This window comes from Ischnura elegans, chromosome 6, assembly GCF_921293095.1.
Source record: "Ischnura elegans chromosome 6, ioIscEleg1.1, whole genome shotgun sequence".
NCBI lineage: Eukaryota > Metazoa > Arthropoda > Insecta > Odonata > Coenagrionidae > Ischnura > Ischnura elegans.
Genome location: NC_060251.1, coordinates 89,914,786 through 89,942,013, shown reverse-complemented (window position 1 = coordinate 89,942,013; position 27,228 = coordinate 89,914,786). Strand labels below are relative to the sequence as shown.

General features: G+C 36.0%; 1 protein-coding gene across 1 annotated transcript in view; it reads right to left on the bottom strand.

Annotated features, from left to right (window-relative positions):
* Window positions 1–27,228, bottom strand: part of LOC124161148 — a 209,799-nt gene that overhangs the window by 61,706 nt on the left and 120,865 nt on the right. Inside the window, exon 3 of the mRNA XM_046537383.1 lies at window positions 13,472–13,546. Coding sequence (XP_046393339.1) covers window positions 13,472–13,546 — 75 coding nt within the window. The remainder of the gene's footprint in view (window positions 1–13,471; window positions 13,547–27,228) is intronic.

Here is a 27,228-nt window from a genome sequence, read left to right as displayed (position 1 = left end):
GCATTCGAAATGTGGTGATACTGAAGAATGATGAAGATAAAATGGATTGACCGTGTAAGTAACGAGGAGGTGCTAAGAAGAGTGCGAGAAAAGAGAAGCCTTACTTGGCCACATTATGAGGCATGATGGACTGATGAAGACAATCGTTGAAGGACAGTTGGAAAGGAATAAGGGCAAGGGACAGCCCCTAAAGTGTTACATAGGACAGGTTGTAAAGGATGTAAAAGATAATATTAAATCTCAATGCACAGAGCACATATTTTTATATCACATTAATTATTTTAAATATTTATAAAATTTGTAAAAGAGAAGAGGCAGCAGAAATTATGCGGGTGAACTATTGTTACAAATAATTTCGAAGCGGGAAATCGGTCTCTCAAGCATTCCTTCAGCAGCGTTTGCTATCCCAATCAAAGCTAATCATTAATCAAGAGTTGAATCATTTCTCATTGGTATGTATAGGGAGCAAACAAACTACAAATTTAAATTAAAATTTCGAAGCAATATTTTCCGAAATGAAATAATAAAGAACTTGACAGCGGTAGCCTCTAGTTTTCAAAGTTACCAGCAAGTGAGGAATGTTAAGTAAGGAATCTAAGCATGGAAGGAAAGAAGGGCAAGGGACGGCCCCGAATAAGTTACATAGGACAGGTTATTAAGAGTGCGAAAGAGAAGAAATACGTCACTATAAAAAGGCTAGCGGATAGGAGAGAGAAATGGAGAGCTGCGTCAAGCCAATCCTAGGATTGTTGACTAATGGTGATAGAGAGAGCAATCGTAGTCGGTCAATGTTTAGGCCAAGGTTTCGTAAGGGTAAAAGATGCATCGCAGCGCATCTTAATGGATGTTGAGGGTTGGACCGGAGTGCATTCCGTTCTCGTCCGCTATCCCCTCCTTGCTCTCCACACACACCTTCTGCCATTCTCCCTTACGTTCCGATAATTCCCCATGCACTTCCACGTCGGAGAGCCCACGCCACAAATTTCTTTCATTCTTCCTCCTCCCTCCCTCCCACCCACCCGCCAGGCATCAGCGGATCAGAATGACTGGGACCGTTTCCCTCAATTTCCATCCCGCCTAGCATTCCTCGCCCATCTTCCCCATTCTTCATTATTACGGCCCCAGGAACATTCCCCGAATATTAAAAACTCGACCGATCAGGAGGGATCGATCAATGTGGATGTGGGAATTTTTTTAGAAGGGGGTCTGGTCGGAAAGGGAAGGAGGTATATATAGATGGCGTCGGCCGCTAGATTGGCGATTGATGGCGGAGGGGAAGTTACGGAAATGGAGGTTTTTTGGAAGGGGTGAGTGTATATGAAGAGTTGGGGTGATTTCCCTCAGGGACTATCTCCGATAAGAAAGGGGATGTATTCCTCGCAGTACTGTCCCGATCCGTAGGGGGGGGGGAAGCCGGAAGAGCAATTTCAACAATCGTCGCTTCTTCTCTTTTATTCTGATTCATTCTTCCTCCTTTCCACAACGGAACAGAATTCATCACATCATACACCGCCGTGTCTGAGTAGTTGACGTGGTGAAGATACTTCTTGCGTTGCCATGAATGTAATTTTTCTGTTTGAAGCGTTTCTCTCAGCCCTTTTTATTATTTTTGTTTAACATACGTAATCGACAAGGTAAAAAAAACCTCTTGCACTGTAATTTACTGAATATAATATTATAATAATAGTTAAGAGACAGTATCTTATTTCTATATATTCTCAGACTCAATTATATGGTAGTATATTTTATATTTGGTCCTATGGGTAAGGGGGGGAAGGGAACATAATATTAAAAATCATTCCGTCGCGGTGCCAGGTGCTTTACCTTAAGGATTTCCCAAAAAAAAATTAAAAACACCGATCCTTAGGCATTAATGCGTATCTTATATTTTTTCAACAATGGGATAACGTAGCAGTTGATATTCAGTTCTTTAATTGCCAAAACTTCCTTAATATTTTAGCTAAGTCTCAAGTTCCTACCTAGAAAAATGTCATTTTATGTTTTTTTCCATTTTTTCGATTGCAGACGACTGTGCGTCGCATTTTGGTTTCGTTCTCAGTTATTCAGGCTTCCTTCATTGTATCTTAGAGAGTACTAGTCTTTATCATCTTCATTTCTAGTTGACTTAATGTTTTCTTTTCTGTTGAAATTATGACTAAAGAATGTCACGGAAGACATGTTTTGGAATTAGTAGTGATAAAGATGATTTCTAATACTTTTTTAACATATGAGTAGGTTGACTCTGGGCACGTTCACATTCTCATTATATGAATGAATTATTAAATTTTCCAAAACGATACCTTCAAAACTGTGATCCACAGTCCTCTCTCTAGCTCTAAATTGAGTGGCTTCTTTTGAAACAATCATTCTTTTTAATTTCCTTCGTCAAAGATCCAGGAATTATTTATTATTGTCTTTCCTTTCATCAACGATCCTGAAATTCTGGAAATGGTTTGAGGCAGTTCTACACTCAATTCTCATATCACCTCATCTTTTTTTATTCCCGCAAGCCTTTTCTTTTGCATCATTCATCAATTCTTTTATATGCGTCGCACGAGGTTTTATTTTTACCGGCTGAGCATCTCTCATTTCATTTCGAAGATCGAAGCTCGTGACGGAAGGGAACGAATAAGGAAATATGCTAGAGGATTTTCGCCGTGTCAGTGCAGGAAGGCGTGCGTGAGAAGGGTATGAGAACTCTATGGAAAAGGGGTTTTGGGGGTGGATCTTGTAGAGGGATGGGGGGAGCAAAGATGGCCGATGTGAGGAATGCACTTCCCAACGTTCACGGGATGCTGAGCGTTGAAAATATTCGCCCTTCAGAAATTCAAAAATTCACGTTTTTTTACCCCCGGGATGCATAGCCGTCATGTTCTGGTATTCAAATTTTAAGTTGGCTTCCAACATTTTTCCGCCAGCGCTAATCCCTTCATCGATTGACAGCCTAACTTCCCCATCTAAAGTCACGAACATTTCTCTCCAGAAGTCTTTCCCGGGGATATCTTCCGTCAGCGAGTTTATTCATTAGTTTCATCGTCATATTTTTGCGTGAAGGCATGTCGGATCCTTTTAATATCTTTCGCACTCTTTCAAATACATACATGTTTTCCCGCTGGGTGATACATTTCACTATGATCTTGAAATATCATTCATTTGTATTTCCTTTACTTGTATATGGAGAAGAATGAGGTTTCCCAGAAAACATTTTATGGGTTGGAATAAACATAACGTTACTCTCTTCATGATCCATAGCTTATATCTTCGCTGATTAAAAGCCTACTTGAATAGCTTTGTTGAATACTTCCACGTAAATTAACGAGCATTTAAGTCTAGCAATCTTCTTCTGGAATGGAACTCCACAGCGGAATATGTTGCATTATTAATGGACAAACTTTTCTGCTTAGCTTCGTATCTAGTCATTTTGAATGCAAGTAATAATCTTCCACTTGGGCATAATTAGGCTATTCGGCATACCATTCTCAAGCCTAATCCTATCCAATAAATTATTTAAGAAAATGTTTCTGTAACTTAATAAAGGTCTCTAAGTTGAATTCAGTACCTACATGTTTCCTTTAATATCAATTTCAACCAGGTAATACCTTGATTGATTGAAAGCCTAACTTCCCCAATTTATAATAAGGAGCAGTGGAGTAACTAGGAATATGATTTGGGTGGGTGGCAGGGCCTGGGAGGGCAACTACCCCCCCTCCAGGGGGTCCGGGATAGTTAAAAAAAACACATGCCTGGAAAGATATCAGCATACATCATTTTGTCACTTCAATTTGATATTTCACTAGCAATTCCACAGGAAATCATCTCAACAGGGAAAGCATAGGCAATACTTTAAAATATTTTTATATATTTCTCTGAGGCTTTGGGGGTGATCTATCTCCTCATCCATAGTTACACCACTGATAAGGAGCAGTTTGTACCAGTTTCTTTTAATGCAGCAATTAAGTTCTTAATTTCATCTTTTTACATGATGTCTTCTTAGGCTGTGATGGAATAAAAAAGTAGCAAATATATGCGCCATACAGTGAAGAGATATCATCATGAATTGGTGCCGTATTAACGTTGTTACTCCCTCAAACCTTTTATTGCTTTGTTGCGTGCGACTACTTCCACCCGTTACGGCATCTAAGCTTTCAACTCACGGTAATACTTCGGCTGCATCCATAAACATATTTTTCCTCCGTAATGTTGTTACAAAAATTAGGTAAATATCCCAAGCGTTCAACATATCATCAAGAAACTTTCTTTTGGTTTTGACATTTAAAATTATTTCAATCAAGAGCAGGTAGTGAATAATTATTTGACAGCTATTGGTTCAAATATCAAGATAAATAAAGTTCATTACGTGCAAATTTTCATCCCCAGAAGCAACAGTCAATCATAAAATCAGTTTGATGCAGCATTTAAACTCGTTGAATTTTAAGCGAATCGTTTCACTACTTAATCGCAATCACTACGTGGCCTTTTCAACTTTACTATTAAATCGAGGGAAATTGATTAAAATTCGAAGCCTTCAGGATGGAATATCATGAACCGTATGGTAATATCGGCCTTATAGGAGCATCTATTGAATACCTTTATGCATGCTTAATCGCTTGATTGACTGGATTCGACACAAAAAATTGTTTATTTGCATTGAAATCCAGTGAGCCATATTTCAGTGGTATGTAATGACCAACTCGTGCTAGTCTCTCTGAATCTCCGATTATTATGTGATCCTCCATAAAAGCTTATTAAAATACTGCTATTCAGATTATACCGCTTGCTGAGAAATTAACCATTCGGCCATGAGCGTATCCACGTTATCATAATCCTGGCGTAATAAATAAGCTAACTCAGTTTAAATGGAAATATTTTATAGAAATTCTTGATAGCCAATATTACATTATGATGAAGTTGGGCACCGTACCACCCAATGCTACACATTCTCCAATGAATACTTTACAAGAATGCATGGCCAGAGGCCGTAGAAAGGCGAAATATTACTTTCGGTATTCGAAAGGGTATTTTCTAATTAATCCTCAGCTGGTTATGTCCAGCGGCTTATATAAGTTTATATACCGAATGCCGATATCTCGTCTTACATATATTTGAATCATCATTATAGCTCAAACATGCACCGATTTTTCCTGTAAAGATTAGCGAACAACTTTACATTCTATTCTCAGAATTTGAATAGGAAAAAAATAATATTTTTACCATAGTTTTATTATTTTATAACGTATAAAAATGCACGAAAAGCGATTTATTTCAAGATATAAAGGTTATTCCAAGCTACAGGTGTTTGATGCTGGCATGTAATCTCAGAATTCCCTAATCTCTCTGAATGTGGGCTGAAACATAATGGTATTTAGTGATAAAACTGTTCCAGACGATTTCAGGTTGTTTTAGTTATTCATAAATTCTTTAAGGCATCATAATATGGGGATTTTAATTTAAATATTTAAGAAAAATCTGTGTAGGTAAGCCAACAGACAAATATAATTTTCCAGCCAAATTTCACCTTATGGTCGAAATCATCAAAACTACATTTTTACAAATCTGGGCCATAAAATTTACTATCTATGAATGTATGAATGAGCATAATACGGCAATAATGATTATAAGTTAACTCCACAGCACCATAAATACCAACAGTTCATCAAAAATTTCCTTGAATTAAAGGGAATATAAGTTCCTCTAAGGAAAAAATCCGGTTGGCGGATGTCAATTCCTTCTCAAATATCAAAACTTTTTTACACAATACAATGTAAGTGAATAACACTGTATAAGTGCTGAGGTTCTAAAAACTCTCTCGTTGAACTAGGGAAGATAAAAATGAAAAGATTTATATTGTTTTTTATTGTAAATTATCTATATTCTATAAAGCCCCCTAACGACCACTCATTCATTCATTCACTCACTCATTTATGTTTGGGGTGAACGAGGCGAGATACGGCAAAAAGTCTAATGAAGACCCCCTCTAAAATTGTCTGAAACCCCAGGAAAAAGTATGAAAACACTAAATTTACAATTATTTATCTGTCTATTCATATAAAATTGAGTATGGGGATTAGTTCAAAAAAAGGCCACCAAATTCCAATCGCGGCGCGGCAGTCATACAAAGGAACAATCATAGCAACATATTTGTTTATGCAAACAAGAGGAGCTAAATTGGGAAAGAAGATAAAGGAATTAAAACGAAAAACTGATGAATATAAGGAAGGAAACAAGGAAAATAATATTTGAAGTGTCTATTTCTTTGCGTCTTCTTTCCGCAAGAACAAACATCTGTTTAAATCAAAGCGCATTCAAATGAAAAGCGGAGAAATATAAGGTAGGAAATAAGTTGTTGTTTTAGGTATATTACATCGAAAGTGTGGTGGTTATAAATTTCAAAGTTAACAAGTGCACTATATACCATTTTAGAAATATGATTCGTGCTGTTGACTATAGTTCGTATCTTGTTGGCGATACACGATTGTAGTAGAAAGACTTTAAAACAAGCCTTACATAATATAGGTAGGTAAAAATGATAATATTTAAATTTTTCGTGATGGTGATAACTTTTTATTTTTGTTTACGTTCTTTTTTCCGTTAATGTCCTTTTTAATGTACAATGTTATCCGTGAGCTGCAGGAGTGAATAATACAATGTGGAAGATAAGTGCAAATAAAGGCATTTCTTATTCAATTATTTGTCTTGCGGAAATAACGTTTCCTTGAGTGACTAAGTTATTCAACAGTGAAAATTATCGAAATTTTGACATTCACAATGTCTTGTACACCAAAGGCTGTGATTCGTTACTCACCAAATTTATTGCGCATTGCGTTGGATATTAAAGCTGAGATATTTGTGTATCCCGATTCATTAAAACTTGAAATAGAGGTATTTCTGAAGTGAAATCATTCGCGATCGCGATATTCATAAATTATATTTCGATAAAATCCGTCATACTAGCCCCAACTCGTGCTAAGGCGCATTTGTTCTATATATTGATATTCAGCCTCCCACAGTGAGCATAACAGGCCGCAGGCCTTTTTCGGGGGGGCCTAGGGGGGGGCAGAGCTCCCCCAGCGAGCAAAGCGAGTATATTTCATATTATTGAGTAAATGGTAAATACCAAATAAAGATAGTCGAAAATGATCGATACTTTCAGTAGATCTTAAATAAGATTTAAGCATCATTAAAAAAGGAAAAAAACATTTTACATATATTTTGTGCATGATATTAATTTTTGCTTGGACAGTAAATCAGGAAATGTAAAATATATTTCTGACCGTTGAAATGCATACCTATTTAATAATTTGAGCTATATTTATATTGTTATAGCTCGTGCACTCATGGTATTTTCCTCTTACCGGCACGAATGTATAAAATCCTGATTACCGTATGAAAAAAAATAAATAGCTGAAAGGCAAAATATTTATTTGGATGAATAGTAGATATATGGTATGATGTAACTTTTTTACATCCCTTGCGAACAATTTCGGAGGTATATTTTAGAAAAATGATTATCCCAAATACCGCTGGAATTTTGACGTGGTTTCCTCAGTTTTATTTCCTCTTCCCACAGTTGGATTCCCCATGCCTCACATTTTACGTCGACCATTCAAATTTCATCCAAACCAAATTCTCTCGATCCAATTGCTTTTATTGGTGCAGTCACGTTAAGCACCGGTTCCACTCAGTCGCAAAATCACGGCTTCAGCGATCACACTCAAATGGTATCGTTTCGAAAGCCAGTGACTGTTCCTATTTTGATATTAGCTCAGTCTTTTCCACTTGTATTCTTGAAAACGTCTGGCAATAATCGTCAGAGACACGAAAAAAAAACTTGAGTGTTTCGTAATATTTTTGCATCGAATTTTCAAATATTCGGATTTAGTAGATAGATATCTACTGCCGAAAGCACAATGGAATGAAACCGGAAATAATCGTCCCAAGTTTTTGGGAACAGCGATTAGTCAGTACCTTAGAACATCCGCCGACAGGGTTGAGTCGATGAATTAAAGTATTGAAACATAGGTTCGCAATTTAAAGGTACAACGAAACATACTCATACCTGAATTCCGTCGCAAAGAATAATAGGTTTCCATGGTTATAAAATTAAGAATAAAAAGGTCACGTGGTCTCATCACCTTTTTTTCGCGAAAGGCAATGGTCAATTTCCGTCGGAAATACGACATAAACTCGACCACTTTGTGTTTTTTTTATTTAACCGGAGTTTTATAATATTTTAAATTTGTAGGGTAGAACAAGCCTTTAGCCGCAGGGAAAGTTGACTAAAAATAAGGGAATTATCGTTCTTAGTTGTATGCAGCACTGCAAATTGTCGGCAGCTGAAAGAATTTTTATGGCCGGATGGAATGAATTATAAGTTAAAATATATTACAATTTGCTATATTGCTGTCTGCGCAGGAGAAAATCCGCTATTGGTAAATGTCAGAAGAGTCACGTAGCAGAGGTGCAGCAAAACAAACTCATATCCGTGGTACTGGATTCCTTTGTTCATAGACATGCGTAAAAACTATTTTTTCATAATGAAGTTTAAGAGCTTGCACCATGTGTCGCCTGAACGATCTATTCAGAATGACATAAGTTGGTTGACGAGCTATAACAAAATGATATCATGTGTAAAAATGGTGTCTTTACGTATTTATCTATGATTATTCAGAATGACTTTTTTCAAGTTTCATCTTGGATGCGACATAAACTAGACCTATTCGTGGTTTATTGCTTTATCCCAAAATTTCCAGTACAGTCTAATTTATAATGTACCTATTTAAGGCACTGCTAAAAAAAAAACGGAATAAAAGCAACAATATTAGTCTCATGGTTTGTAACTCCGCTGGTTATCTACACCTGAATGGGACCTTCAATAAGGAGGGATACTCGAATGTATAGGTGAAAATAGAGATTTTCGTGTAAAATATGAAATTAAATACACTGGTTTCTGAATTCTCTGATTTCACAGTACAATGAACGAACTTCATCCATCAAAAGTAAAAATATATATTTACTGAGCATAAAATAAAAAGCATAAATATTCAAATCGTATTGATACAATAATGGGTCACCAATAAGGATAACTAAGACAATGAATATTACTTCCGCGAGCCCCTTCCCATTGAACACTGTACATTCACAAAACGTACAAAATACTAAGCAATAAACATGACAGTCGAACATGAATATTAGTGTGGTAAAGAGATACCACAATGGAAAGTAAAGATAAATAAGGCAGTTCTTTACATATAAACATTAAGTTAATCGCTCCTTACGGTGTGGTATCTTTTTATTTTAAGCGCAAAAATACCTCCCATAATTCACGTAGACCACAGAGATTCTCACGCGAATTTCCAAAAGGCCAGTTGACAGCTCGATATAAAAAATCTTCCTCTTTTTACACACTCATTCTTTCTTTCCAAGGAGAGATAAATAAGATTGAGGAAGAAAGTTGTTGCACTTTCTATTCATTCATTTGCATAAGCTATTATTTTTTTACTGAGTTATAATCATCTACTGGTCGCATATCAATCAAATAGATCATCAACTAATTTTTCATGTATACTTATGCGAATAATTAATGAGCTAAGTACTAAGATAAAGTCATGTACTAATAGCACATCAATAAAATAGATCGCCAAATGCCTACCACGCGATTGCGAAGATATTAACAAAAACACTTTCCTCCCGAAAGGCTTTGGCCAAAAACTGTGGGGTACACTTTTTTATTTATTTTTATTTGCATAATAAAATCGGATCCTATGCTTTTTTTATTTCACTTCAAATACAAATATTCAAATTTAGATACCAACCCTCACACTTGAAAAAATGGAATAAAAGCTACATTAATCCTCCCACGGTTGGCAAAACTGCTTGGCTGTCTGCACCTGAGAGGCGCAACCAGCCGCTGATCCTTTTCGGACGGATTAATATTTCGAGGGGATGGGGGCGGTGGATGCCAATTTAAATCCTCATCCGTCTCGTCTCTTGGAAGTGGTGTGGGAGGCGGAGGAGGAACCCGAAATTGATTGGAAGGATATTATTTCCGCCACCGGGAGTTCCAATACCGATGCCTCGCCGTGCACATAATACGGCCACGAGAATGGGAAGGGGCTGGGGGAGGTATGGACCGGCCCACCGCGATTGGTCGGGATATCGGCAAATTCTCGCCGGGTCCGCTTCCCGGAAAAATGATTCGGCTTAAATATTCCGCGAGAAGGGACGTGGATCAGGACGGAGTTATATCGGGCAGTGTGGCGAAGATTTCCACACACGTGATCATCCTCGCGTAGCGTTCATCTCGGGAGACATATAATTAAACCGCAAGAATTGAAATTTGGACTATCCAGGCGATTCAATCCATCCTTAAGCCCTTGTAGCGCTGGTCTTTTATGGAATCAGCCGCGTCCACCATCCAATAAAATCAGTAATAATTACTACGTTCACAAAAGAATACCTATGTACATTAATTCGCACCTTTTACACTTGAACGTATAATAATTAAGGTTGATTTATGAAAAAAATTGTTTCTTGGGTCAATCTCCCATAATCGTATAAAATTGTGTCCACGGGCAGCCATAAAAAAGCCAAAACCATTAAATCAAAACTAAATTGGCATGTTATTTTATGCACTCTTAATAATTGTGGTGACAAATTAGTAAAGAAAAAAATTATATTCCCCAAATTTAATGCCCACAGACTATGATTCGTCATGTCCGTGGACAGTCCCACATAGATTTTCGAAGAGTTGTTTATTGTATTAACAACCTTTACTAAATAATTTATTATAAAATGTATGATTAAACAAGTTACAACCATATAAAGATACCAAAATAGTCTTTTTGGGTTCCTCTTTTTCATAATATTCATTATAAAATAAAAAAACGAAAAAAGCAATGCCCGTGAACACACAGGAAAAAGGGGGAATTGTTCATAGGAGATGGTGGCAGCCATGAACAACAGAGAGATGGAGAGCGAAGAGAAGGAGATTGTCAGCTTTATTAGGTTTTTTTCAGTTTATACTAACTTATATAGTTTTTATACTAATATATTTTTATTTTTTATATTTAATTTGAGCTTTATGAGATTAGTGAATGTTTTAACGCCGGAAGAAAAATTTTAGTTCAGTTTTTTGAATGAGCCGAGATCATCAGCCATGTTCGTGGGCAAGTAAAAATTAGTAAAAGTAAACTTTTACTAATTCCAATTGAGATGTCTTTTACAGGTATAAAATGCAAGTTCAATACAGTAAGGACAGTGTCCTAACTTACTGTCAGTCCCACCTATAATATAACTTAATTTAGAGGAAATCGTCATATCCGTAGACATCATGTTCATGTACTCTGCAGTCCATGGATAAGAACAGATTGTAACGCGCATGATGATACTCTACAACTAGTTACAGTAGATCCAATTACAAATAAAATAAACTCTTTGTCCTTAGCAAGCACACTATTCCTTTTCTGCTCTATACGGACATGTATATCATCTCTGCCACACACGTCATAAGATTTCATGATTGACAAGCTGTGATTGCACAATATTGGTCCTTATATTAAAAAATAAATGATTTTCTTTTTCTTGTATAAAATTTACTTTTTTTTGGAGATGCCAATTGGTATTACGCCAATTGGTATTGCTCTAAAACCTGTTTCGTCGAGTAAACGTAAGACTTTTGCATTCTGAACTGTTTTGATTGAGGATTTTGTCATGAAAAGAGGATTTTATAAAAGAGACATTTAAGATTCTCGTCAATAACGAATGTGCCAATTTTCGTCTTCGCCTCGTCAGAAAAGGTATGGAATTCATAATTATACAGAGAAGAAAGGAAAAAGTGGCCCTTTTTCCTTCACAGGAGAAAAATAATATGAAATTTTGGGCAAAGATAATGAAACATTGGACAAAGATGGGTAGCATTGCCAAATAAAGATAAAAAATTCGCATGAAAAAGTTTGAATAGATTGAAGTTAAAATATATTTCTCACCATCGCATATTTTTCACCGAACAAGAAATCGAATCAAAATTATACAACGCATTAAATTTGCCGCGAGCTTTGGATGCTATCCAAAAATGGATGATTCAATTAATTACCGCAAACAGATGCAGCCATGCACCATATTGTAGCCAAAAAATATTGGAATTCGAGAAAATTGATTTCTGCTGGTACCGAAACAGATGGGGAGGGTATTTTTGTATCACAAGTCAGATATATTCCCTTTATTTGTATTTCAAAATAGCTCACATGGCTGGACTATGCATCGAGGTAAAATTAATACTCTAACCTTTTTTACGGTAACTGAGAACTGTAGATCAAGGCTCAGTTTACGGAGTTAATATAAACTGAATAGAAACTCAAAATATTTGTATTCTATTGAATTATCAGTCATTGCTTCCAAAACCAGTATCGAATCTTTATGAAGTTAGCTCATACTAAATACTTTAATATAATTCCGTTGGACGTATTTTCTGTGTGAAGAAGGAATGGAAATCGTTCAAAGCGGAGTTTCGCGGCATAACTTGGATAGGTGTGTGCTCGACCTTATGTTAAAAAAGCGCATTATTTTTCTGAAAATATAAACCTGAAATACTGCTTTCACAAACCAAGCTTGATGTGTTTTCATCGTTATTTTATGATAGGGATATTTTATTTTTAAATTGGGATGTTAGTTAAGGTTTTGTTATAATTCCTTTACTTACTAAAGAGTACCTATTACTTTACTGAACTATCACCCATTTACTAAAGAAATCCATGTACAGACAAATATGAAATTAAGGAACAGAATTGCAAAACGGTAAATTTAGCATTTAATGTAATATTGGGTGGTACCTTCTGGTTCTTATAGTTTTCTCGGTTTGTAAATGAGATCTTTTTACTCGTCGACCCTAAAGGAAGCTATAGATACAGCATTGGTTAAAGTGGGGAGAGCATTCAATCGCCGAAATCCACTGCTTTGGACTGATTGAATGAATGCTTTGATCTACGGCCTATTACGCTTCTTTTCTTCGGCTCTTCGGTCAAAAAACGACTGATTTAGTGAAGGAAGAAAAGTCAAGACTGGAGAGATTCGGACCATTAGCTTTGATCAATGCGGCAAATGAATGAAAATAGCGTGGGAAATCGCTTTTGATGAATCACTATAAATATGAGCCTTTGAAATCAAGTGGCGAATTACACGGAGGAAAGTAATGTAACGAAGCGTAGCCATCATCAAATAAGAGGCTTTCACCGTAAATATTTTTTGAGGTACATTAGAGTTTCTAAGTTTATAAGAGACAGATATCGATTTACATTGTACAAAAACTATTATTTACATTGAAAAGCGCGTAGGCTCTGAGTCCAATGAACATAAATGTTGGCGTGACGGTTCCATTTATCGGAGGACAATTTTTTGCAGTGGTAAATAAATAGAACTCTTAAATAATATATGAAGGAAATACTTAAAGTCATTATGCAGTTACTCTGTTACTTACGCATATGCTTTTCTGCTTGCACATCCTTCCCCAAACAGCGTAATTGGACTGGAGAAGCTCACAATTCTCCCAGCACTGAAACGATGTAAAAATAAATGTCACACTGAGTTTGGTGAAGGTGTCAGAATTAAATCATAAGTTTGAATACATGTGGAACAATACTTTTGCAAGTTATATCTAGGCTTTTGCTACTACGTTCTAATGCTCTGTGCTGAGGACAATGAATGCCTATCATCTTTTTGCTCAATTAAAATGTTTTACGTCACATAAGAGTACATAATTTCAGCAGGAGAAACTCAAGTTTTAAGTATTCTTCGTTGTTTTTACTAATTCTAAGTTGCCAGATTATTTTATGTATTTACCTGGGCAATTCAGATAAGTACGGTCCCATGTCAAAGCATAGTTTTTGCCGTACTAATATAGTTCTTGTTCAGCTGGATGTTTTATCAGAAGTATATATTTAAAATAAAAATTCATGAGTACCATGATAATAATTGAAGGCAGGCTCTAAGAAGAGATTTATGGCTGCCGTAACTAAGAATTTAACTTTTTTTTAGATCATCTAATGTGCTAGCATCACAGTTTTTTCAATATTTCATTTCTTCAAACACTATTTTATGCTAATATATATTTATTTTATCTTTTATTTAAATGTATATAATTTACGGTAGTGGTTAGGTCTGGTGTTCTAAATGGAAAAAAATTGTTTTATGCACAATTTTCATGTTAATATCTCCAATGCTTTCTATATTCCATTACTATTTGGGGACTCTTCTTTGAAATTTTCAATTTGCGGCCATGGTTTGTTCGGGTGGTGTTTATAAACACATTTAAATTGGTATTTTATACGCCCATATTATCATTGAAAGAATGTTAATCATTTCAAGGAATATATTGGAAGCATTGGCATGTTTTTATTATAATTTGCTGTCAAATACCATTATCATCGTTAGTGCTTGGTGTGAAATAAAAATATCACGCTAATTCATTTTAAATTTCAAAAATATCGCGACAACGGTGGCTAAGTTATAACAACACGCATCTCAAAAAAAGAAACTTTCCAGGAGAGCATGAAACGATTAATATGTTCACCGAAACAAAAAAATACAGCCATTGAAAACCTTAGCAAAATGTATTTTTATTTAATTTATCAAAATTAATGGTAACTAGGTTTGGTAATAGCTTAGTTACCAAATATCAATAAATATGTGCAAAGCTAAGGTATGTCAATTTTTTTTTTGTATTCTCTTTTTTTCTCTATTTTTTAAAATTATATTACTGCAAAAAACTCTTTCGTACATTCATTTATGTAACAATATTATGTATCATTGTATTTTATTTTCTTCCGATGTTTTCATTCATTGCCCCGATGATGGTTTTAAATAAAGTGAAACGTTGGCTAACAACCTTTTTACATCATATACATTTAACCTATACTCCAAGAATTATTTTATCATTAATTAAATGAGGTTAAGATAAGAGGGAAAAAATCTAATTAATATTTCCTAATTGTACGCTAAAATTAAAGACCGAAAATTCATAAAACGGAAAAAGAAGCACACATTCCATTCCAAAGAGAGTTGCTTTTTGCTTGAACTTTATTTTTTTAATGTTATTACACTTTGTTTAAGAGACCTGTCACAGACTGGCCAAATTTTGATACACGCGTTGTTAGAACTTAGCCATCGATATGACGAACGGAAGAGTTGCCGCAAATAGGTTACCATGCAACGGGTGACGCGCATACGACTCGGGGTAAAAACTTTGCACTAATGCTTGGCGGGACTTAATTTACGTAACCTGGGTATTTTTCTAGCGGGGTCAAGCTTTTGGTACAATTGACTCCCTTTGAAGATGACATTTTCGCATTCAAGCGACCGGAATAAAATTTTGACGAAGGCATGTTTGCAAAAGTGGAAATGCGCTTGTATGCGTTGACATGGTTTATAAGGGAGATTTGGAAAAAGCTGCTTGTGTGTGTTTTTTTTTTGCTTTTGAGGTACATCAGTGTTTTTTTCATGGGCATAATTAGCCAGCCGAGAAGTCAGAGCCCCAAGCTGACAAGTGATTTGCTTAGTAAATGTTCTGCGTTCGTATTTTCAATTAAATGCTTTAAGTCCGGAGTTCGTTGAGACAGATTTTTTCCTTTTTTGTTAACCGCAGGGAGGGATAAACATGAAAACCAAAAGAGTTCGATTCATCATCCACACCGATGAGAAATCAAAAAATTTGAAAACTGTATCTGAGATTGATTTTGACTCGTTTTGTATTAAATTAACAGTAAAAATGATACCAAAGACACCCCCAATTGCAAAATGGATTTATTTATTATGTCAATGAAGAATTTCAGCGAACAAAAGTATGTTCTGAAAGATTTTTATAAGCTTCAAAATCAGCGTTTGCAGTGAGAATAATGGTTTACACTTTTAAATAATCGTTAGCAAGGATGTCAATGGTTCTTTTATGATTGGGACCATAAAGTAATTCACTCGAAATATATTTTCTTTCATATGTAGTACCTATATTTTTCTTGGTTTGTCTCGGCGCCACGTTGCCGACATACTTACAAAATTTAGAAGTAATGTCGTTTCATTGGTATCGATTGATGAAATAATATAGGATTATGACACTAATTTTTGGAACAGAAATGGATTTAGAAATTCAAATGTGATTATATAATTTATATTCCTCTTTCACCTATGCTCCTCGAAATTTTAACCCAAGTATTAAAAAAATATAATTCTCAACACATGAATTCTAAGCTAATTCATAATTTAATAGGGTAGTTTCTTTTATAAAAAAAAACGAAAGGCATTGATTGTGATTCGTTACCCAACACTAGTGTATTCATAATATACAAATGATTTGGTTTTAGAAATCCCTGTTTAGACGAACGTTAATCATCAATTTTAACCTCATTTGAAAAAGGCCAGATTGGCGCCACTCCAGGTGACGTCACAGGGACCTAGATGCTATGTGAGTAGTCAGGACTTTTACATCGTCTGATATTACCAATGCATGCATGAGGCTCAGGGAAACATCTCTTAATTATCACCTATTAAGATTGGACGTGGTGGGAAAGCTTCCATCGTTTGATAGGGTAATAACAACCCTTATTCAAGCCACGCGCTACCTGCTAGCAGGGTACTCTGCTGCCTGCTAGCAGCCCGTATCGTAGCGGCGCTCATAGCCTCGAACCAAGGTGGCCTCACACGGCGGCACACACGGGCTTTTCCCAGCATTCATACTTAGCCGTCGCGTTTTTGCGCGCTTGAAAATTTTTACTTTTCATTTAATCGCGAAAAATAGATATCGTCAATTAAGAATCTAAGAGCGTGAAATACGTACTCCAGGAGTAATGATCTTTCGATTTAGGCTGTTAAAAATAGGAAACCACCCTATTAAATACATGGTTTATTAATCGCAGTTAAATGGTCATCTTAAATTGTCCATAAATTGGGAATGAGAAACAACGGAGTGATTCGCGGAAGGCTCCATATAAATAATCCTTTACCGTTAGAATTCTTTCACATTACTTGTCAAAAATAAATCCAAGACAGACAAAAGATACTTTGGCCTATTCACATATTTAACCGGTGCTATTATGTGTTCATACATATCTTGCTACCGTTGGGGAATCGGGTTAAAAGTGAAGCCCCAGAAATATCATCAGTCGCTATCATACAAAGTAGTCGCTGTTGTTATATTCCTCTATTTATGGTTTTCAAGCGTTGTATAAACTGTTTTTATCTTTGCTGTGAAGTTTAATAAACTTTATTGTGAATAAGGTAATCGTCATTGGATGACGTATAGTAACAACTTTTAGAAACTTACAAACACATTAAGCTCATGTTAAACAAATCAATTTTTAGGAACAAAAGATAGAATGCACATACACGAGTTTTCATTTAAAATTTGAAATTAGTTTTAGAATAATTCACTTCGTTTTTCGCTCCAGATTGAAAATATTTTAAAACATATTTATAGAAATTTAAAATTCAAAACGTTTTTCAGAGCCCGCATTGGCATTGGTTGCTGTGTTAAAGAATAAACTTTGAGCACCGAATAACTGTTGTATTCTTTTTCAGGCTCCGTGAAACATTGAGTAAATAGTAACCCCGGATGCATCGAATATTTTATTTGATAATCCTCTGTTAATAATTGGATACAACACATATTCGCCGCCACTTTCCGAGCGAATCTACAAATTCTTTTTTTTTTTTTTGAGCCAGAGGAAAATTCATCACATTCCGGCTGACAATCAAGCTTTAGTTTTGTATTAATTATTATTTTGGATAGGATGGAATTTTATTGATTTGAAATTCAACAATTACGACCGCTTTGAAAATGGGGAATGCCAAAAATAGTATTGCCATATTCAAGCCACATATGCATATTGTGAATGTATTTTCCTCCTCATATTTATATCCCCTACCTCGTTGAATCTCATTTTAAATCATCCCCTACCATTCCCCATCCCTTGACTCTCCTTCCACCAATGATGAAGCTGGAAGCTACCCCCTCCCACTTTTCACCTTATTCCCGTTCTTCCCCCAACTCCTCAACCACCTCCGTTATCCCTTAAGAACATGCCAAACTACCTCCAATCACCCCCAACCAACCCACCTCGAAATAACCCCAGGGGAGACTGACTTATTTGGGAAATTAAGTGTTTCCGCGATTGGTCAGTTAGGCCACATTGCCTTCGACTTATATGTCCATATATTTATAGATTCGACAATTTCAGACCGTATCAAAGATGATCGGCTGGAATTCTTCAAGGAAGACGGAGCGATTGGCCTGCTGATTGGATAATGGGCTGGTTAAGGAAAGAGACGATCGATTATCCTCTGCCAACAGATTTTTTTTTTTTTTTTTAATCCGTAGCTCGAGGGTCGTGGGCAAGAAGGGCAATTCTATCTTCTTACACATGCTCAATTTTTCATAGCCCCCACGCTTAATGAATCATGCCCACTGATAGGTCTCGAATATCGCGTGGAATTCTCTTTTTGCAGCATCCTACATTACCGCAGATTTTGATCGGGAAGAACTTCGGAGCAAATATATGCGTCTGTCGGGGCCGGTTTTGGAATTAAATGAAGCACGAGAAATGTCTTCATCTTTGAAATGCCAGAATTCCCATTGTTTCATTTTATAAGTGCCTTCGTTCCTCTCGGTTAATATTTTTTATTTCCTATTTAATCTTTCCTCTCTTTATTTGCCTCGTCACCATTTATCAGCTGTCGAACTCATGCACTGAGATATTTATTAATTTTTTGCGATGCAAGTTAGTCACTGTTAATTCATTTTTTGCAGAATTTCTTATATACCTACTTTGCGACAGCTGTATATTGCTTATCGTTCTGCATAGTTACTACGAGACGAACTACGTGAATTTTCATTTACTTTGGATTAATTTTTAAATGCAGGGACTGAGAATGGTAGGAATATATAATTATTCAATATTAAAATAATTCTAACTGTTTAAGTACTCCTCTTTCTGTTCCTTCCCCATTCACCTGCCGTTATCCAAATCATAAAGCCGTCAAGTGCCATGCCACTTAAATAGTTTCTTAGTGAATCTCGTCATTGCTCTTATAGATTCAGCGGTAATATGGAATAACTTCCCCACGAGAACTCAGGCATTTGCCGTATATTCCAAATTTAATGCATTGACATGTTTATTTTCGCAAATATTTCATTATTGAATGTTTCATTTACTGCATTGAGTTTTGATAACTGACAAAACCTTTGATTTAGCAAGAATATCACGTTTTTCCTTAACATTTCCAGAAAACTATTACATCAGCACTAAATTTCGATGCAAACTTTTCTACATAATTTTTAGAAACACATTAAGCGCTTCCCAGATTTAACCTCACTGCCAGTTATTCGTTTTTGTAGTTAGAAATGTATGTCACTTCTGTGATTCGGAGAAAAAAGAATGCTTATTTTAATTTTTTTGGAACCTATCTGTATCATTCCTCTGTGATAATCGTAAAAATGTCGATTTGCAAAATTAATGTTATTTCCTTTATATTCCGACGTTTTGGTCGAGGCCAAAAGTTTCAGGACTCTTATATAAAATCATTTCTCATATATTTCCAGGGCTAGGATATCACTATTAGTTTAATAATTAATGTTTTTAATGAAATATTAAAAGGAAAAAGTACGCTACGCTTGTTTATAAACTGAGAATTGTAAAGACATTTTGTTAAAATTTTTAGAGAATATTTTTTAGCCCTGTCAACAAGTTTACCTAGTAACGGAGCCCTGGGAAAAAATGAAATTCCGTCTTTTCAGTTTCACCGTGTAAATTATCATTTGTATATTTTTTCTGGTTCGCAAACACTGCACTTTATTAAATAATAAAAAACCTTCATTTGCTCAAATGAGAGGCACTCAGTCACAGATTTAAGGAGCCTATAAACCTGTGAAAAGCTAGATTAGAGCTTTGGAACTGGTGAAGTGCCAGATCGTGATTCACTATTTTACAATAATAATTACGGAAGTATTGATCAATATTACTCTAAAGTTGTCGTTACAATCGCAGAAGACATGATATGTCTTTGGCTCTTCTCTGAGAGAGAGATATTCACTGGTATCTTATAGGGGAAATAATTTCAAAGCATGTGAAGCCAGAAAGCATAGATGAATGGGTTAAAAATTTTTTATATTGATCAAGAGTTGATTTCTGCATTTTTTCCTTGCTTACTGAGGGTAATTTGAATATTAATCTGACTTCATTTGGCAATCATGAAATTTATTTTACTATAAGTAATTATTTAAGCAATCGCGTCGAGATATGATGGTATTGACTGCCCTTAGCCGCAAAGTAGTGTCTTAAAAACTCATTCCATTCAGGTGTATCTTGAATTTCTAGTCCGAGAAATCGTATGCGTAAAATTTGAGATCGTATCTGAAACTGTAAAAACTGGTATCATGGCATAGGTACGATTTTATGGACGAAATTCCAGACGCAATTATATGGCTCAAATTTTACATTTGCGATATTCTGGACTAGAAATTCAAGGAACGCCTCAATGGAATAATTTTTTGAGACCCTACATTGCGGAAAGGAGCCTTAGATATGTCGTTTTAGTACGTCAAAATATAAGCATTTTACAAAAATAAAACAGTAGACTTGATTATTGTCTTAAGGCAAATTTTTCATCTCTAAGGGAGCACTATGTTCAAATTCACTGATACCTTTTGCAGAAAATGATTTCACAGCATGTAAAGCCAGAAAACATGGATGAATGAGTTTATTTTACATTGATCCAGAGATAATTCTTGCATTTTTGTCTTTATGTATCGAAGAATTTTATTTGAACATCGACCTGACTTTATTGGGCGATCAAGGCATTAATATCATTTTCAGTGAATAGCGTAGCTATTGCGTAGTGCGATGATTTCATCTTTATTTAGTGAAACAAAGTATCACCATTTTAAAAATAAACAGAATATCCATAATGGCTTGATTTTTCGCTAAAGGCATTTCATCCATAGGTACTCAATTGGTTCTGTATTCACTTTATAGTTCAGCGCAGAATATTTCATCGCTCTAATAATTACCGCTGCCTTGGATTAACGGGTGCGGACGAGAAATTTAATGGCTACTAATGGACTTCCGTGCCGCATCAGTAGCGTCCTTCGGGATGCAGCGATCGGTGAACTTACTTATTCCCGGCTCTCAGATTCAACCCAGTCGCATTCCGAAGCCCATCAATACACCACCGCGGTTGGACGAACAACTTCCCGCTCCGTTCTACCTCTCCATTTCGGCAATAGCTCAGTCGATTTGGCTCAGAGAGCATGACTTGGTGGTGTTTTTATGTTTTAAAACGAAGAAATCATTGGTTTTCCGAGTGGCGTGCGACCAATGGACAGTTGCTCCAATTTCGGGAGCATTAAGTTCTCAAAAGAGGCACTAATTACTTCTTTGCCTCTCTTGTTGACGGGATGCACTTCTGTGTCAAGGCCGTTGCACATGCGACGCATTTTGCAGCTCATTCTGAAATGTGTTCCACTTGTCTAGTTGCATTAGAAATCTCATCGTACCGAGTGGGAAATTTGGGGAAATAAATTAAGCACGAGACGAGAACATAGCTCCTAATCCTTGCATTAAACCATCTTCTTCCCAGACGAATGCCAGGCTTTTTCATTACAGAATGATGCATTGGTTTATGCTTATTCTTCCGAAAATACGTGTCAACAAAATATAAAACTAGGCCACTAAGTGAAAAATTGGGCAGTAGGTACCTATTCGCGGGTGATTTCGTAAGAAAGTGATTTGGCATTTAGTCTCTCACCGTTTAAAATGCTGTAGGGCTTAAAATATACTCGTTTGGCCAGATATGTGGTAAGAGCCGTTCAAATAAAATATAAGGCCTCCAATAAATATTTTTAGTGGCAAAAAACTAATAAATTTAGCATTTAGTGATCCACATTTTTTCTAAATAAATCCTAAAAGACAGGATTAATTAAATGCATTCTTTTTCAAGTTAAAATTTAAAGAAAGATTTTGCACTTCGAAAGTTTTTGTTCTAACCATGGAATCCGACGGATTGTATTTCTCTGCATGGAATTACAGCAGGTTCTTTTTACCTTTCCTTCAATTGCACAAGAGCGTGTTAACAAACATTTTTGTTTGTTTTGGCACAAATTACACATACATGGATTCATTCAAGATGTATTTCGAATAAATGTGGCGTGTTAAACAGCCTTGGGGAGCGATTTTGCTCTTTTCGTCACGTTATTCATACGCTGGAGTAAATTGAATTGTTTCATGACGCTTAAAATTTTCAAATTATATTTTCCATTAGTTGAGCACCAACTTATTCACTTCAGAAGAATATTCAGCGGAGGGAAATCATAATAGTAACGTAGGTCACAGAGAATTTATTCATGCTAATGGAAACAAATAAACATTATCCTTCGCTTTCATGTTCATATGTGCGAAGTTGACAAAAAGGCGATGCGTGCGCGTGGGCTATAGGAAACTGTTAAACAGATGCCAATAACAAATACTGAATAATGCTTCAATTCCATGCATCCACAAGCAGCACATCGTTCTTTGCTTGCCTCTCCCAAAATGTTTCCTACTATCTCTGATTATCAAATTAATAGGCGGAAATTTAGATTCAACGTCTGAATCAAATTTTATAAAAGCAATCCATGCTTTGGATAGAGACTACTTCGAATAAGATAATTTAATATGTAGGTACGCGTTTATATGCACTGTAGATCCTGCATGTGAAGCCTTGTGGTAGAAAATTCCTCTAACATGAGTTTCTACCACATATCATGAAAAGAACACCATTAAAACACTGAGATACACGGACCAAAATTCAATAATAAATCGTAGAAATGCCGTGATTCCAAAACATTTCTCATCAAATTCGAGTCCTCTAGAAAATTTGCATTTAAACCGTCAAATAAATGAATTATTTTTTGCCCTAGCAGACTCGTCAACGAGATGACGATGGGTATACCGGATATATATGGTTTATCGTGAGAGAGTTAAGAGAGTCGCAAAAAACACAGGAAAAAAACAAATTGAAGGCTTATCGAGAGAAGGTTACCATTAGGCTATAGATTTGTTGAGCGATTGTATTGGAATCCAGCAGTTTTTCCAAATATAGTTTTCATCCTCATTAGCCAATAATTTATTTTAAAAACTTTCCGAATATTCATACGGCTGTGAGAAAATATAATTTTCATCTTAATCAGTTAATAATTTATTAGTTCAAATTTCGGGTCTTCGTTCGGCAGATACATCTTGCCTGATTTTACCTGTATTTAATTTCCCTTTCACGGTCCTCATCCCATGGGAAGCTTTTACAAATACCTTGAGTAACATTTGATATTTTATTATTTATGTTGATGTTATAAGGGAGCTGTTGATGCGATGAGAGGTGCGATTGTTGAGGATATAAGAAAAAGTGAAAGATGTTCCAGAAAATGAGGCAAAAAGAAACTTAAGCTTTAAGAAAATAAAGAGGATTTGGAACAAAACAAAAGCCTGACGTCACTCTCCTCTCATTAGAAACGATATTTACGTAGGCTCAACACCGTAGCTCACTGTTGTCCACAGGGATTAAGGGGTTCAAACCCCTCTGAAATATTTGAGTGATAAAGTCTTAAGTACACGTCCTGCACATGAACCCCTTGCCCCTCCCCTCCCCCCCCCCCCCCGAAATGCACCCTTCCTCAAATTAACCCTCGGAAAAAATATTCCACCTACAGTCTTGCTGAGGATCTTGTTGTAATGCTCTCACTTTTGTTTGTTTAGTTATGTATTGCTTCTTGATATAATGTATAATACGAAGTCAAAGAATTTATTATATGAATTCAATTCTGTTTTGATATTTAAATTAAAGTTTGAAGCTCACACGCTGTGGAAGTATGTCACAACGCCTATAAAATAATAAACTTATAGTCGCTTACACAAGATTTTATTTTAAACGACAGGTTTAAGCTAAGTATCAAGTATTTCAACCTTACAAATGGCGTGACTGCCGAAATATATCGGTTTGGATAAAACCTTGAGGAAGTGACAAATCTTAATTCTTTATTGACATTTTCATAATTTTAATTGAATGAAAAAGCTGCTTCAAACAAAATTTGATAGCATTATAGACCGATTTAAAAGTGACATTTTTGCTCCATTCGTTGGAATGGTTGAACCATAGGATTGAAGCCCAAATGTGTTCTATGGATCGGTTGAAATATATCAACATTGGATTTCCACGAGTGCTTGAACTGAACGCGTGGGAAACACCGAGCATTTGAGTGCAAGAAAATTCGACCCTATAATCCTGAACACCTGAATCACAGCATCACACGCGCCGATGGACTAAGCATGAGCAATCCCTTGCCTTCATCAACGAACTCATACCTAGGGGCCGATCAATGATTGCGCTTGCCGATGAAAGTACTGTTTGAGGCAGATTTCTGCTCGAGAGGGCTTCTTTCTGGGCTTATTATAACTCCCCAAAAGATACTTACTTCATAAAAACAGGTATTAAGGTGATAGAATAATTTTAGGATCCCAAATTAACTTTACCCAGAGAAAATGATGCCGAAATCCATATTCTGAAGTGGTTCTCAATCTCAAAGAGATACGCAGTAAGCTAAAATTGCAAATAGTTTTCACAGTTGGTGGTATCCGGAGATAATTTTTGGGATTTACTGGTTTTAATGAATAACTTAAACTTTGTTTTTCCACAGACTTTTTTATTACAACCATGGTCTCGTCATTTAACTTTAATATGGTGTTAACCTTATGAAGGACGACTTAAGCCGTCGAAATCATAGTCTTGATATGATACAAATCTTGTTGCAAGACAAAGTTTAAGTTATTCGTTCAATAGAAAGTTTTACAAGATCACTTTTGAAGGGAACCTTCAATTCTTAGCTGGAATATAAGTTTTACTAAACTTTTACTTTGGGCTCTACAATTTTTACAGCTATTTGTTAAAAATAGTCCCAGCTGTAATAGTACAACCTTCAAATTAATTTGTTGGCTCACTAAAATATTACAATACAGATCGGTCCAGTATTTCTGCAGTTTTAGCGCTACAAGGCGTTAACTTGGGATCATGGTCAATAAAATATTCAACCTACTCTAATTGCTCTTAAAAATATTTTCTGTGAGAATTATTCATTGAAAATATAACTATCTAATTCCTTTTCCAACAGATATTTCTCACATATAGATCCAAGCTTTTCTTTAAGTGTAGTATCCATTGAGTCCAGCTAATTTAGTGGTTGAGCTGCTTTTTCGTAATCCTCTCGTAAGAACCTTTTCATCACTTCCTTTTCGATGAAACTTTTTTTTTAACTTAAAGCTGTTATTTTTTCAATTAAAACCCGATACCTCAGTAATTATCGCCCGTTTCTAAAAAAAAAAAAGAAAGCGAAACTGTATCTGGCAATCGGCTTTCGCGTCTGAGCAACTCGTTCTAAAGACCCTCCGCTCCCCTCTAAAGAGAAGGGTTATTATACGTTGATGTAGATAAATATAAAAATGTTCCCCCCCCCCCTTCCGGCCCCTTCGTCATCTACTAACCATCGATGCCATCAGACCTTTTCCCCCCATCCCCAGCCTGTCTTATCTCATGGAGACCACCCCTATCGACAGATGTCGCCACATCTGTGTCGGCGTGGGACTAGCTGGCGGCGTCGCTGTTCCACGGGACTCAAAAGAGCTTCGTTCCATCTCATCGCCTCACTTCTGGGACGATGCTTCCTCTGCCGACCTTCCACTGCCTACCTTAACCCTCTTCCCACTATTTCTCCAACCCTTCGGTTCGCGTTAAGCCCGGAGACAGGGAGGGAGGGTTTATAGGAGCTAGGATGTACCCTTCCCCTGAAAACTTTATCCGGATCACAAAAAAAAAATTGTTCTCGACTCTATTTCATCCAAAAATAACTTTAAAAAATATATTATTCGAACTAATTCGAACATGCTTTTAATAATCTAATTACGTTTCTTGAGCATGAATCGCGTTATATCCGCCATGTTTTCGCCAAGCTTCGTCGTCTAGGACGGATTACGGTCGTTGTTTTTGGGAAGAGAAATGGCGTTTTAATTATTTTCGCGGTGTCTTCGTGGTATACAATGGCTTTCAGCGTTAATTCATTGCTAAAATTTATAGTCAAGTGGCTTTTAAATATTCTCCAGTTATCTTTAACCATTAATTGTTGAGCTGGCGAAATAAAAGCTTGCAAACTTGCATTTTCACCACGATAATTTTGACCATTATTCGTGATATCATGATGTTTAATTGGTAGCTTTCTCGATTTCATAATGACAATTAATACTTTTATCATCGTGTTAAAGTTTCACCCCGAGGTAGTATTAGAACGATATTTAATGTCAATTTCAGCGTTTAGTTACTAATATCTCAAAAAGCTCTCTCAATATGATGTGTTGAAGTATCACTGTTAATAAACCTACTGTTAATGGTGTAGCGGAAATAGAATGAACTGGAGTAGGCCTTATTTTTTAATTGAAAATGGAAGTCAATGAAGGAGGAGTGACTGCCAGAATACTTCTTAAGTACTCCATAAAACCTACCTTAATCAGTAGAAAACTTTATTGATATTGATTGTAACTGAGCTAAAATAATTCAAAAATTCAATTTTCATAATTTGAATAATAATTTATTTTGCTTAAACTGTCTTCATTTGCTCCTTTATTACAACTATTTTTGGTTTTGGAAACATTTATCATATCTTTGAAAAATCTATTTGCCATTTCGGTTTTAAGGCTTCCGCAGCGATTAGATGCACTATTACAATTCATTTTTGGGCGTACGTCTGCGTGCTTAATATTCAAACTCGACGTTTCATTCGTCCTGTCGGGAGTCTCCTGACAACGTTCCCAGACAGTGGCGCCGACTTCATGGGGCCTGAGGGGGCCCGAGCCCCCTCAAAATTCGTTATTGGTGTGAGGAAAAAATGTGTCAGGCTCGTCTATTTTCCCGGCAGTGTCCAGATATCGAGATTCGAGTTATCAGGGTTCTAATGTTGATCATATGGCTGTTCTGAAATGCTTAATGAAACTTAAAACTCACTACTTATAAAATTTCCTGGGGAAAGATCCCCGTTTAGGGCCCCCCCAATATTTTTTGTAAGTCGGCACCCATGTTCCCAGAAGGAGGAACGAAATGTCGTGCACCTGAAACGCAGACGTGCACCTGAAAATGGATTTTAATAGTGAATCTATTAGTCAATTTATTTTCAGTACC